At 44.3% G+C, this 15,408-nt stretch overlaps 1 protein-coding gene across 2 annotated transcripts in view; it reads right to left on the bottom strand.

The window, feature by feature from the left end:
• Positions 1–5,320: 5,320 nt before the first annotated feature.
• The window catches only part of samd10b (sterile alpha motif domain containing 10b), a 57,404-nt gene continuing 47,316 nt past the window's right edge, over positions 5,321–15,408 (bottom strand). The window contains exons 4-6 of one of the 2 annotated variants that reach the window (XR_011079636.1): positions 14,893–15,033; positions 6,681–6,830; positions 5,321–6,564 (exon numbers count right to left, since the gene is read on the bottom strand). Coding sequence is in view for 1 of the 2 variants with exons in the window: in XM_068597923.1 (XP_068454024.1) it covers positions 6,808–6,830; positions 14,893–15,033 (164 nt within the window). In the remaining variant the exon portion in view is untranslated. Of the gene's footprint in view, positions 6,831–14,892; positions 15,034–15,408 lie in introns of both variants that reach the window. The other variant, XM_068597923.1, reaches the window with a different exon arrangement.

The raw sequence follows: 15,408 nt of genomic DNA, 5'->3' as shown, positions 1-15,408 counted from the left end.
TTGAAATAATAACAATGAGAAAAATTAAGCGAAATTTGACATCATATAAGAGCAAAAAATGATGATAAAAGTGATTTAAAAGACATTACCAAATAACTTGCATGTGTATTTGTATTATAAGAGCTACATGACATTCATATATTAATGTGCAAAAAAAAAGTATAAAGAAGATAAAAGAACAAAGCATTAATGCATTGAATGACCTCCTAAATACATTTGCTTAAAGTTAGAATAATGTGTCACTGCAATGCGTTGTCTTTTGTATATTGTCTAAAGGAGATACAGTATGCCACTGTTTGTAGTACAAGAATAATGCAAGTTAATATATTAACACGTTTGTATTGTTATTGTTGCAACTGACAAAAAATTACAAACGCTTTCAGAATTTTTGTCTAGTCGATAGTTTATGTTCGTTAGTCCTCCACCAGGAGGCAGTGTTGTCCTGTGAGTTACCAAGAACAGCTCATAAACAGGTGCAACGTTTCTGAAATGTGAAGCTGATAATGAACTGCATTAAAACTGCATTTTATCTCCTGACCACCAGGGGGCGACTCCTCTGGTTGTATAGAAGTCTATGCTTCATGTGTTAAAGCTGCATTCTCTCTCCTGACCACCAGGGGGCGACTCCTCTGGTTGTATAGAAGTCTATGCTTCATGTGTTAAAGCTGCATTCTCTCTCCTGACCACTAGGGGGCGACTCCTCTGGTTGTATAGAAGTCTATGCTTCATGTGTTAAAGCTGCATTCTCTCTTCTGACCACCAGGGGTGACTCCTCTGGTTGTATAGAAGTCTATGCTTCATGTGTTAAAGCTGCATTCTCTCTCCTGGGCGACTCCTCTGGTTGTATAGAAGTCTATGCTTCATGTGTTAAAGCTGCATTCTCTCTCCTGACCACTAGGGGGCGACTCCTCTGGTTGTATAGAAGTCTATGCTTCATGTGTTAAAGCTGCATTCTCTCTCCTGACCACCAGGGGGCAACTCCTCTGGTTGTATAGAAGTCTATGCTTCATGTGTTAAAGCTGCATTCTCTCTCCTGGGCGACTCCTCTGGTTGTATAGAAGTCTATGCTTCATGTGTTAAAGCTGCATTCTCTCTCCTGACCACCAGGGGGCGACTCTTCTGGTTGTATAGAAGTCTATGCTTCATGTGTTAAAGCTGCATTCTCTCTCCTGACCACCAGGGGGCGACTCTTCTGGTTGTATAGAAGTCTATGCTTCATGTGTTAAAGCTGCATTCTCTCTCCTGACTACCAGGGGGTGACTCCTCTGGTTGTATAGAAGTCTATATAAGTGACTCTACTTCTCTCTTGATGTATTCCCTCAGTAAACATTGTAAACATGAGTTTATGTCTCAATCTCTAGTTTCAAGTCTTCTTCTATACAGCATGATGTTCATTTAGTAAATTATGGTCATTTAGAGTCAAATAGACCATAAAGCAGGGGACGCTTTAGGGGCGGGGCTACAAAGTGATTGACAGGTTGCTACCACAGTGTTTCCCGGTCTGGGAGTTGTCCGTGTTTTTGTCTTACAACTTTACCTCTTTCACAGTGTGTCTTCACCATGCTTACCCACTCGCATCACTTCTGGTTGCAAAAAATCCAAGATGGCGCCGGCCAAAATGCTGAATCAAGACTTCAATCAGTCCACAAACCAACGGGTGACTTCACAACGACTTAGTCTACTTCTTTCATCCAGTATGCAACGGTTCGTATGAAACCTTACAAAAAGTTACTCCTCGTTTTTGTTCGTCTTCCTACGAAACGCATCTTCGACACTTTTAAAGTGTAGTTCTGTAGTTTTCTCACGCGCGCGGCGACGCCACGTGTTTGACATTAACGCCAGGAGACTCGGAGGCGGTGATCAGCTGGTTTCTGGACACGCCGAGTCTGCTGGGAGTTTTCACTCTCCGTTGAGTGACGACTGCCATTTTCCTGCAACCGTCGGCCCCAAACCGATGGACCTGAATCTTTAATGGCCGCCGATGAGTATTTCATGAAGGGCCTTGTTTGACCGCTGATTAATTCTTTTTCTTTTTTTTTCAACCGCGGCAGTGATTTATGTTCCCACTCCTCCTCTGCTGAGAGAGCAAAAAAAAGAGGCAGACTTTATATACTTCTTACCCTCCTATTACCTTTGGGGTCAATTTGACAAAGTTTAACATCTCTAAATAAATGGTTGACATCGTTGTTTTGCTTCATGTTTCATGACTTTTCCTTATTTAATGGGGACAACTGGGTAAACATAACATTAATACGATGACATGTTTTCAATGTCCTGTACACATCTTGTACGCATCGATGATCTTTGAGGTCAATTTGACCCTGAGCTGTTTGTTTTTTTTACTGTAAAACATGTAAGAAATATCAACATTTTATATAACGTACAATTGTATAATCTTCAGAAAGTTTTAGGCCCTCAGCTTACTTAATAAACGCACCAGGTGGAGCTCCAAAAGACTCTGGACGAGTCCGTCCAGCAGTCGATTGTGTTTATTTATCTCGTGACCTTTACTCGACGCCGATGAGATCCCACAACTTGTTGTGTAGTGTCGTCCTGAACAAAACAACAACACTTAGGCGTTGGCCAGAAAGAGCGATGAATAAATAAATAAATAAATCACAGCCTCCAGCTGTTTACGCCACCGAGCGTCTCCGCCACCGAGCAGCCGCTCGGCGGCGAGCGTTTCCCATCATGCCTCGGTGCCGTCAGACGACTGAGATCCGGCCCCGATGATCAAAGCCACGAGCAGACGCCGATGAACGAGCGAGACGGGGTGGCCGCCGCGTTGTTGTTTTTGTTATCGAGAGAACGGCGACAAAAGACGAGCTCTCAAAAATGAGAAGAGAGCGCTTTAAACAGTAAACAATTAACTGCACCGTCCGACCATCTGCTCCCACGGATTTGTTCTCCGTCAGGGTGGTGGAGGCCACTGCTCGCTGAATCTGTTCATCATCTGTGTGTGTGTGTGTGTGTGTGTGTGTGTGTGTGTGAGAGTGTGTGTGTGTGTGTGTGTGCCTTGTTATCAACTGGTGAGATGCTTCATGTGTCTCAGTAATTGGAATCCTGGTGTGTGTGTGTCTGTGTGTGTGTGTGTGTGTGTGTGTGTGTGTGTGTGTGTGTCTGTGTGAGTGTGTGTGTCTGTGTGAGTGTGTGTGTCTGTGTGTGTGTGTGTGTGTGTGTGTGTGTGTGTGAGCTCGAGACAGATACGTGCCGCGTCTCTTTAGCGAGGCCGTGCGGCACTTTGCATTTACTGGAGTCGGAGTCACGACCCTGAGTGACAGCTGGAGGGCTCAGGTGCATGCTGGGAGATATATACATATATATATATATATATATATATATATATATATATATATATATATATATATATAAATAAATACAATGTTCAATTAATGTGATTCAGATTCATGTATTCGCTTTCTTTCTTTTGTTCTCGTATGCATGTAGTGATCTTCAAGGTAATACTGAAAGATGAATGTATTAATGGAGGAATTCATTAATTAGAAGCAGGAATGAAGGGCGGACACGAGAATGTGAGGAAGAAGCAAACGGGGAAGATGGGAAAATAGATTTAGGAAGAGAAACCAGTAACCAGTTTTTAGGAAAACACTTGAGATTTGAGGAGAGGGGCCGGGGCGGTGATTCACGTCTTACATAACAGCACTTGGGTTTCTGTGTGTGTGTGTGTGTGTGTGTGTGTGTGTGTGTGTGTGTGTGTGTGTGTGTGTGTAGGTGTAAAAAAACAGATAAATCTGTAGTGGGTCTGTATGCTTGGTAAAAAAAATAAACATAACAATAAAACATTTTATTTTCAAAATGTGAAATGAATTCTTTATTTTAGCGGCATCTAGTGGTGAGGTTGCAGGTTGCAGGTGTACGCGACTCATTCTCAGCTAAACGGAAACACGGCGATTCCCAGTTTCAGTGGTGGAATTAGCGAACAGGCGCATCAGTCAGGTGGTCGCTAGTTAGCTTGCTAATCTCACCATGCTTACATGCGACACTTGTTTACAAATAATGACGCCCGACAGTGAGCCATCGCTTCATCTGGCAAATACTTTTACTATTAGCACCATTTATCTCCATCTTTCAAATAATTTAGTCTTCCGTTAGCAGAAGGCTAAGCTAAACTATTAGAAACATTTATCTCCATCTCTTGAATCTTTTAGTTTTCTTTTAGCAGAAGGCTAAGCTAAACTATTAGCAACATTTATCTCCATCTCTTGAATCTTTTAGTTTTCTGTTAGCAGAAGGCTAAGCTAAACTATTAGCAACATTTATCTCCATCTCTTGAATCTTTTAGTTTTCTGTTAGCAGAAGGCTAAGCTAAACTATTAGCAACATTTATCTCCATCTCTTGAATCTTTTAGTTTTCTGTTAGTAGAAGGCTAAGCTAAACTATTAGCAACATTTATCTCCATCTCTTGAATCTTTTAGTTTTCTGTTAGCAGAAGGCTAAGCTAAACTATTAGCAACATTTATCTCCATCTCTTGAATCTTTTAGTTTTCTGTTAGTAGAAGGCTAAGCTAAACTATTAGCAACATTTATCTCCATCTCTTGAATCTTTTAGTTTTCTGTTAGCAGAAGGCTAAGCTAAACTATTAGAAACATTTATCTCCATCTCTTGAATCTTTTAGTTTTCTGTTAGCAGAAGGCTAAGCTAAACTATTAGCAACATTTATCTCCATCTCTTGAATCTTTTAGTTTTCTTTTAGCAGAAGGCTAAGCTAAACTATTAGCAACATTTATCTCCATCTCTTGAATCTTTTAGTTTTCTGTTAGCAGAAGGCTAAGCTAAACTATTAGCAACATTTATCTCCATCTCTTGAATCTTTTAGTTTTCTGTTAGCAGAAGGCTAAGCTAAACTATTAGCACCATTTTTCTCAATCTTTCAAATAATTTAGTCATCCGTTAGCAGAAGGCTAAGCTAAACTATTAGCAACATTTATCTCCATCTCTTGAATCTTTTAGTTTTCTGTTAGCAGAAGGCTAAGCTAAACTATTAGCAACATTTATCTCCATCTCTTGAATCTTTTAGTTTTCTGTTAGCAGAAGGCTAAGCTAAACTATTAGCAACATTTCTCTCTATCTCTCAAACACTTTTTTGATATTGTAACTCGCTAAAGCCTCAAATGTTTATGCGTGTGGTTGATTTTTTATTAATGTACGTTAGCAGTTAATACTTATTTACTGTGAGGAGTGTCTTGTTGCCTTGAGGCCTCCAGGATAGAACAAACAAAAAGACGTTATAGGAACACACTGTGGGAATAAGAGCCGACACTGAATCTCAATTAGTTTATTCTAAAAAGACAGCTTTCACCACGGCCCATACCACACGTCTTCATATCCGCAAAGCAGACACAATATGTTTCACGTGTCCTTCTTCCTGCATTTCAAAACAGCACATCAGTCATCGAACAAAGTAAAACCCCCAAAAAGTGTTCATATTTACAGGTAATCCAAAAATAATACAGTGAGTTTTCTCCCTTTTTAACAGTCAAATACTTACATTGCCCAAAGACTCCTCGTCCCGGGCGGATGGAGGGATGATGGAGGGATGATGGAGGGATGATGGAGGGATGTTGGAGGGATGTTGGAGGGATGATGGAGGGATGTTGGAGGGATGTTGGAGGGATGATGGAGGGATGTTGGAGGGATGTTGGAGGGATGATGGAGGGATGTTGGAGGGATGATGGAGGGATGATGGAGGGATGATGGAGGGATGGGCTTTTTGTTTAGTTGCAAGTTTATTCATTTAAATGATTTATGGATGTGACTCAAACATCTTCAGCGTTGGAAAGCTTGTCTGCTGCTGTCAAGAATGACACCAAAGGGTGCTCACTGGGACTCCCTCGCATCTGGGGAGCTGTCGTTTGGGTGGGTGGGTGGTGGAGGGGGGGGAGGAGGGGGGTGAGAAAGGCCATGTCCTATTTGTTAGTGTGCGAGGCATGACGTACGGGATACAGTAGGGCGCAAACAAAGGACAGAAGGCCGTTCAACAGGCAAAATGTACATTTCCCTCAGCACACACACACACACACACACACACACACACACACACACACACACACACACACACACACACACACACACACACACACACACACACACATCTCAATCAGACTGAGATCTACTTCTCTTCACTTTATCATTTGAATTATTGCTTTATCAAGCATAGACCGCTGTTAATACATTACCTCTGGATCCATCGCATTAACAAGAAGACTACTGTTACAGTAAACGTAGATTTACAGTGTATGTTATTCTACAACGTTCATACTGTATATATATATATATACTGCAGATCAGTTGCGATACAAAAAAAAGACTCAATTGTTGGAATGACATTCGGCTGAAGTTGTTAACCAATAATTCCCAAAACTGAAGTCCTGAGAGGAGAAAGCGACCCGCGGATGAAGAGTTGGTCGGGATTGTTGTCGGCGTTCGTCACGGTCACAGCTTCCGGTTCGCGAACCCATCACCCGGCGCTGTGTTCAGCAACACCGTGGGCCCCGAGGTGAAGGTCGTATAACGGCCGGGCCACAGAGGTTATTGGTCGAATCTCGTGAAAAAAAAAAATCGGATTCGGATGAGACAAGAAACCAAAAAAAAAAGGAGATTCGCTGCAGTCCAAGCATGAACCTCTGCCTTGAGAAAAGGGGGCGGGGCTTTGTCTACCAGGAAAAGCAGATTGGCCGCGTTGAATGAGACCGGTCGGCGCGTCATCTCGATGCTCGTCCTCAACCCCCTTTGCACTCGTGAGGGGTGAGGGAAAGGGGATGCCGAATGGCTCCAGAGAGATGAGCTAGGAGAAGTTTCCAAAAGAGGCTGCAGAAAGAGGAGAGAGAGAAAGAGAAGGGAGAGAGAGAGAGAGAGAAAAGAGGACGGGATACATCATTAGGATTCACTTGTCGAGCAAAGGCAGTTACAAAAGAAGCTGCTCGCTGCTTATGACACATGTCTCAATAATAATAACGGTACGTATGTCTTTGTATAACCTGGAAGCAAACAAGACCATCAGCGACAATACTGGCTGTTTCCTCGTATCCTCGATGTTCGTGTTCTGGTCCGATGCCACGCGAGGAAGTGATTCAGGGCGCGCAAGTTCACCAGAACCTCTTTCACACCTCGAATAGGAGGCGCAGGGAGAACCAGAACCAGGTTGTTGCAAAAGAAAACTAAACAAATGGACTCTGGCGCGCGGCAGCACTACCGCTATCGTCCACAGGGGCCGCCACAGAGCAATAGAATATGGAGGGTTTATTTTAGCGGCAGCTTTGAAGTGTAGAAAAAAATATGGAGCTCCCGCGTCGCATCATCCCTCAGACTGTCTCTCCGTTAATGCACCATGAAGCAGACACTTCCTGCCTGGCGAGCGCAGTGGAAACGCCTCCTCGGTATGAGGCGCGCAGCCTCGCTGATTCAGTATGAGACGCCTCACCCCACTTCCCCTCCCCCCCCCCCCCAGAACTCTGATTAATCAAAGGAGCCAGGGAGGCTGGCCTCTCCTCTCCTCACACACTGCACTCAGTCTCAGATCCATACGACCAGGAGCAGAGCGATGGCGCTGCATGAAGATCCTCAACACCGCGAACGCCTTTAGAATAAAAAGACCGGACGCAGAATCACTAACTTCTTCTAAGTCTCTTCTTAAAACACATTTTTATAGGATTGCTTTTCGCGACGTCGTCCTTTTATGCCCTTTTAAGTCCTTTAATGCCCCTTTAACGTCGTTTTATGTCTGCTTATGCCCTTTTGTGTCCTTTAATGCCCCTTTATGCCCTTTTATGTCGTTTTATGTTCGTTTATGCCCTTTTATGCAAGTTCATGCCCCTTCCTTTATGTTCTTTTAAGTCCTTGTATGTCCTTTTATGCCACTTTTATACCCTTTCATGTCCATTTATGCCACTTTTATGCCCTTGTATGCCCTCTTATGTCCTTGTATGTCCCTTTATGAAGAAGAAGAAGAAGAAGAAGAAGAAGAAGAAGAAGAAGAAGAAGAAGAAGAAGAAGAAGAAGAAGAAGAAGAAGAAGAGCTTCCCCTCTTATCTGAATCCTTCCTCTCAAAGCATCCCAGATGTTTCCACACCCTGCAGGCCTCATGCTGCCCTGAGAGAGAGAGAGAGAGAGAGAGAGAGAGAGAGAGAGAGAGAGAGAGAGAGAGAGAGAGAGAGAGAGAGAGAGAGAGAGAGAGAGAGAGAGAGAGAGAGAGCTGCAGGCATGTGGGAGGCAGCGTCCTCTACACATGAGCTCTGTGCACAGCAACGGAGGAGCGTTCACAGCCATGAAAGGGTTACTACGTACAGGAGGAAACAAACACGCTGTGAAATAATGCAACGCACACTCCTGCAGATGCAGGAGGAGGAGGATGAGGAGGATGAGGAGGATGAGCCTTCGTGCCACACGCTCACTCCTCCTTTGATTTCATCTGATTTGAATCTTCACTCTGCTTCCCGTGAGCGACCGGAGGATTTGAATATTTGTTTTTAAATAAATTTAAGCACGGCAGTGAATCTTTGCCGTGAGTTTGAAAGTGTTGAATCACTTTCAAACTCTTGAGAGGTGGCTGCAAAAAAAAAAAAAAGGTGATAGTTTCTTGGAGTTGCAACAGACGACAAAAGTTCATGGATTACAACTTAACCTCAAAGTTTGAAAGTTGCTGAACTCGGTGAACGGTGGAAGAAGAGACGAGTGATCGACATTAAGCGCAGTGAAGGTTTAACCAATAGCTGGATCCTACGATTCCCACAATGCAACTCGATAGCAACTCCACACTTTCAGTAAGACATTGTACAGCTCGGTCGTCGGATAGCGGTCTTTTCAAAATAAACTTCAGTCTCCCCAGGAAACTCAAGTTAGGTTTAAGCATCAAAGACCCTGGTTTAGGTTTAGGAATAGCTCGTCTTTTGGTCGATATAAACACGGTAGGTTACTGAAAAATGCAAATTACGTCACAAAAACATCAATGCCGACTTCTCGTTTCACACGGGGATCGAACCAGCGGTCTCCTGGCGGACGGATGGCCGTTTGTTGGCCTCCTCCCGGATGTGTTTTAGTCTTCATATGTTCTCGTTCGTGTTCTTCCACCTTTTGGGCTCAGAGTCACCCAGCCTGATTTTCAAAGTCTCTTTTTTAAAAACATTAATCATCTCCCCAACCACACTGTGTATTAACTTCATTTAAAGTGCTACAACACTGTAAACCTGGTGAGAATATACCTATGTTTTGAAAAAATAAAGTAACTTTTAACTGTAAGTTAAAAGTAACTCTGTGAACTTGCTGCAGCGACCGCAACGTCTCACTAAACTCGTGATAAGTTACACTTACCAAAGTTAAATTTCTCTAACAAACACATCCACGTAACCGTAAGGCTTGTGGGAATCCAACAAAGTAATCCATGTCCTTGTAAACCTCATATTTCTACCTGTGAAGTTCTTTTTATTCCGCCGGTGGACTATTCTGAGGGCAGAAGCTTCCCTGAAGGATGTTTCTGCATCCGGGTCGTAGAGCACCAGCAGAAGCTCCTGAAGATTTAAAGCCGTAGCGCTTAAAAATCTAACAATGTTTTCCCATGGAACAAGTAACTTTTCTATTTTTTTAATAAATAAAATAAAATAACACAAGTGTTAGAACCCATTTGGGGTTCATACGACTACTTGAACGCGGGGAAAGAGGTACAGACGGGGCGGCACAATCCTTCTCCTGAAATTCTCGCAACTCATCAAAACCTCCGTAAAATATTGAGCTCACCTTTCCATATTTTCAGTCACGGACACACGTGCATTTCTTTGAATCCATGTTATTCGTCGCCCTCCGCCTCTGGGCATGGAGCGGAGAACAACATTCACGAACTGATTGCGTGTTAAGTGTGAAACGCCGAGCAGACAGATTGGCATCACGGAGCCGGAGTCCTACCAGACGAGCTTTCATTCGCTGTTTTTTCATTAACCTCTCACTGCGTCTCATTTCTTCATCTCCGTGATCCGTCACCCCCCCTCTATCCGTTAACCATCTCACCTTTAATCGCGGCTCCGTGTCTTCCTCGCTAGACTTCCTTTTTCTTCCCTCTCCATGTTCAAATCCCTCAAGAGTTCCCCCTGCTCTTTTCTATCATTTGTCTTTTTTTTTTTGGCATCACACATTTGAGTAGTAGAGACTCCGAGCGGGCTCTTATTGCTCATGACGGTGTAAGAGATCGCTGAAACAAGTGCATTTCTGAGATGTGGAGAGCGCCAGACTCTCGCGGCGGTCGCCCCCGTAAATCGTGGCTTTTTGGCGTGTCTGGTGCGCAGACAAACTTCATGTCACGCTGGAGCTTAAGTTCTTGTTTTCTCATCCTCTTTCTCGAAAAGTTATTGTGAGATCAATATTTAATCTCTGGCGAATCCACGGCAGATGAATCAGACCTGACAGGCGACGTGACATGAGGCGCCACTGAATCGCAGCAGGATTGTAAATGTGTCTGCAGAATGTCTCGAGGAGAAGAAGAAGAAATGCGAGCCGCCGGGCAAGAAGTCCGGCTCTTTCTCTTCCTCGCCTACGGCCCTCAGGACTTTAAACTTCTCCACGCACACTTTGTTGGATCATTAATAGTGGAAGGAGCTCCTCGATGGTGGAAGGAGCTCCTCGATGGTGGAAGGAGCTCCTCGATGGTGGAAGGAGCTCCTCGATGGTGGAACGAGCTCCTCGATGTTGGAACGAGCTCCTCGATGTTGGAACGAGTTCCTCGATGGTGGAACGAGCTCCTCGATGGTGGAACGAGTTCCTCGATGGTGGAACGAGCTCCTCGATGGTTGAACGAGCTCCTCGGTGGTGGAACGAGCTCCTCGATGGTCGAACGAGCTCCTCAATGGTGGAACGAGCTCCTCCATGGTTGAACGAGCTCCTCGATGGTGGAACGAGCTCCTCGATGGTGGAACGAGCTCCTCGATGGTGGAACGAGCTCCTCGGTGGTGGAACGAGCTCCTCGGTGGTGGAACGAGCTCCTCGGTGGTGGAACGAGCTCCTCGGTGGTGGAACGAGCTCCTCGGTGGTGGAACGAGCTCCTCGATGGTGGAACGAGCTCCTCGATGGTGGAACGAGCTCCTCGATGGTGGAACGAGCTCCTCGATGTTGGAACGAGCTCCTCGATGGTCAAACGAGCTCCTCGATGGTGGAACGAGCTCCTCGATGGTGGAATCTAACACGCTAACATGCACGCAGAGCTAATCACAATGGTATTTTTCATGTTTACCAGCTGGTCACTTCCAGGACTTGGAAACATTTTTGATTTTTTTAAAGCACAGTAAATCATATGAACCCTGTGAAATAAGGCTGCAAAGCGAGAAGATTCAAGATTCAAGATATTTTTACTTTGTACAACGAGAAGCTTATTTTGCTGGGTCACAGCCCAAAATACAGTAACAGTATTGCACAAAAAGCAATGTGATGACAGTATTGTACAATCAGTGTATAAAGTGCACTGCTACAAATGTACGAGTGTAAAAGCATTTTAAATTATATCTTTTATTCGTGTTCCTCAGTCAAAAACAATCCGTTTCAACCTTTCCTCCTCTTTTTTTTTCGCCTTTGCATTGAGAACCCCCGCTGTACATAATGACAGGACGGGTCATTTCATGTTTGCTTTTTTTTTTAATGATTATTCAATGTTCCAGTCCTCGCTCTGACCTTTAGCGCCCTCCTCTGCTGCCTTGTTACCACCTCATCACACCCAGGCAGCCAAACAGCCCCGATTATCGCCCCTTCAGCTGCTTCCGTCACCTCTGGATACCCTCCAACCCTGTGAACCTCAGGTGTTTCATAAGACCACCAAATTAGCCTGCCCTCATTGCTCAGAGTCAGAGTCTGCTGAACTGGCAAATTACATTTGCATTGCTCTAATAATAGAAGCGTCCGGCAGCGTTTTCATTCTTTCTCCTCGTCGATCGATTGTATTCCATCCCTCAATTTCACTCAGTTTGATTCAATTCATGCTTAATTGCCGTGCATGTCGAATAAAAACAATTTGTGTCTAAGTGTCTAAGAGGAATGAGCAAGAATGATACGAGAGGAAACATTAAATGACCACTCTGGTTGTATAGAAGTCCATGCTTCATGTCTTAAACTTGCATTCTTTCTCCTGACCACCAGGGGGCGACTGCTCTGGTTGTATAGAAGTATATGCTTCATGTGTTAAAGCTGCATTCTCTCTCTCCTGACCACCAGGGGGCGACTCCTCTGGTTGTATAGAAGTCTATGCTTCATGTCTTAAACCTGCATTCTTTCTCCTGACCACCAGGGGTCAACTCCTCTGGTTGTATAAAGGTCTATGCTTCATGTCTTAAACTTGCATTCTCTCAACTGACCACCAGGGGGCGACTCCTCTGGTTGTATAGAAGTCTGTGCTTCATGTGTTAAAGCTGCATTCTCTCTCCTGACCACCAGGGGGCGACTCCTCTGGTTGTATAGAAGTATATGCTTCATGTGTTAAAGCTGCATTCTCTCTCCTGACCACCAGGGGGCGACTGCTCTGGTTGTATAGAAGTATATGCTTCATGTGTTAAAGCTGCATTCTCTCTCTCCTGACCACCAGGGGGCGACTCCTCTGGTTGTATAGAAGTCTATGCTTCATGTCTTAAACCTGCATTCTTTCTCCTGACCACCAGGGGTCAACTCCTCTGGTTGTATAGAAGTCTATGCTTCATGTCTTAAACTTGCATTCTCTCTCCTGACCACCAGGGGGCGACTCCTCTGGTTGTATAGAAGTCTATGCTTCATGTGTTAAAGCTGCATTCTCTCTCCTGACCACCAGGGGGCGACTCCTCTGGTTGTATAGAAGTCTATGCTTCATGTGTTGAAGCTGCATTCTCTCTCCTGACCACCAGGGGGCGACTCCTCTGGTTGTATAGAAGTCTATGCTTCATGTGTTAAAGCTGCATTCTCTCTCCTGACCACCAGGGGGCGACTCCTCTGGTTGTATAGAAGTATTTGCTTCATGTCTTAAACCTGCATTCTTTCTCCTGATCACCAGGGGTCGACTCCTCTGGTTGTATAGAAGTCTATGCTTCATGTGTTAAAGCTGCATTCTCTCTCCTGACCACCAGGGGGCGACTCCTCTGGTTGTATAGAAGTCTATACTTCATGTGTTAAAGCTGCATTCTCTCTCCTGACCACCAGGGGGCGACTCCTCTGGTTGTATAGAAGTCTATATAAGTGACTCTACTTCTCTCTTGATGTATTCCCTCAGTAAACATTGTAAACATGAGTTTATGTCTCAATCTCTAGTTTCAAGTCTTCTTCTATACAGCATGATGTTCATTTAGTACATTATGGTCTGTTAGAGTCAAACATCATAAAGAAGACGCTTTAGGGGCGGGGCTACGAGGTGATTGACAGGTTTCTGTCGTCCGTCGCCTTTCTCCTGCTTCAAACTCTGGGTATTATATCGGTGTGTGTGAACTGGTCTCACTGGTTTAGTTTGTGTTCTTTAGAATATAAATGCGTTCATAACGTCTTTGTTCATTATAATTCACCAGCTTTAAACCCCAAGTTTTACTTTGTCAGTTCAAGAATCAATAACTTGTCTTTTATGTGTTTTTTTTATTCGTCATCCAGACACATCAGGTTTTAAAATTAAAAGAAGGTTTTGTTCAAACTATTTCATACTGTGCCATTCAGCGTCTGATGAATGGATCACATTTCTATGACTCTATAGTCTAAGCACTGCTTCTCTTTTATATCCCATCCACCTCTTTCTGCCTCACTCTCTCTGACTCACACACACACACACATACTAACACACACTTTTCATATCGATGTGTTCGTGTGGAGCTCTCGCTAAACCTCCGGTCTCAGACTGCAGTCGATGGATGGATTGAAACCGGCTTTAAAACCCAGAACTTGTTTATATGATTTCTGTCAAGCTCTGACCTCAAAGAGGAGGAGGAGGATGGAGAGAGAGAGGGGTGTGTGTGTGTGTGTGTGTGTGGTGGGGGGTCAGACTATTCAGAGAAAATGTTCCATTAATAAGGAGAGAGGCGTTGTTGTCATGTGTTTCATCTCTTTGTTTGAATCCCTGAAGCGAGCCGCGTTTTGCTTTTCCTCTCCGACGCTGAGCATCCGCTCTCATTTGTTCATGATTCAAAATATGTTTTATTCAAAACAAAAGAATCCCATTCACGCCAGTAAAGGGAAAAAAAGATGAAGATGTTGCTGTGGTGAATCTTAATTATGAGATAGAAAGACGAAATTACGAGATAGGAAAAAAATACAAAGGCTAAAAAAAAAGCCGGCTCCACGGGAGAGCACTTTTCTCCTCCTCCTCCTCTTCCCCATCCATCATCCTCTTCCTCCTCCTCCCATCCCTCCTCCCTTTCTTCATCCTCCTCCCCTTCCTCCTCTTCCTCCCCATCCATCCTCCTCTTCTTCTCCTTCCTCTTCCCCATCCCTCCTCTTCCTCCACCTCCTGCTCTCCCTCCTCTTCTCTCGTGATTATGATGTACCATGAGGATATTTTTTTATTATCACAGCTAAATTTTCATTTATTTCTTTGGAAGACGGTGATGAGCTTCCATAGGATGCTGCTCAGTGCATTTGATAAAAAATATATGATGAATAAACAATGGAACTTGTCATCCATCGAAACATACCAATATATATATATATATATATATATATATATATATATATATATATATATATATATATATATATATATAATAAAAGTGTTTTTCAGGAGCTCCCGTCAACATAAATCACACGACAGCTTCACGCCTGCGTGACAGCGGGAGGAGGCGTGGCCTCAGACGCTCGCACACAATTTAGTCGCCCTCCCCCTTTCTTTGTTTTCGCCTCACTAAAGAAACACACAATCAGACACACACACACACACACACACACACTCGTCACTCACTTCGGCTGAGGAGCTGCAGGTTGCGCACCTCCTCTCGGACCTGCAGCTGGAGGACCTGCTGGAGCACCTCCTGCCTCAGCGTCTCCTGGACGATTCCCATCCGCTCCAGCTTCTCCCCGTTCAGACGCAGCAGAGCCCGACCTGAGGAGGAGGAGGGGGAGGAAGAGGAGGAGAGGGAGGAAGAGGAAGAGGAGGAGGAGGAGGGAGAGGAGGAAGAGGCTTTAGTTTCTCAAGCAGACATAAGTATCTTTCCACAACTCTTATCTCTCTCTCACTCACACACACACACACACACACACACACACACACACACACACACACACACACACACACACAGACACACCCACACACACACACACACACACACACACACACACACACACACACACACACACAGAGGTTACTATGAGTAACACCTTCAGCGTACGAAGCCCAAACCCTAATTAGACTCATAACTCGCTCTCCGCTTCATTCCATCCCTTCTTCTCCCCGACGCCCCCCAAAGCAGAACCATGT

Source organism: Clinocottus analis, unplaced genomic scaffold (genome assembly GCF_023055335.1).
Source record: "Clinocottus analis isolate CAN_PGR_092001 unplaced genomic scaffold, fCliAna1.0.p SCAF_4, whole genome shotgun sequence".
Lineage (NCBI taxonomy): Eukaryota > Metazoa > Chordata > Actinopteri > Perciformes > Cottidae > Clinocottus > Clinocottus analis.
This window is presented reverse-complemented; position numbering and strand designations above follow the sequence as displayed.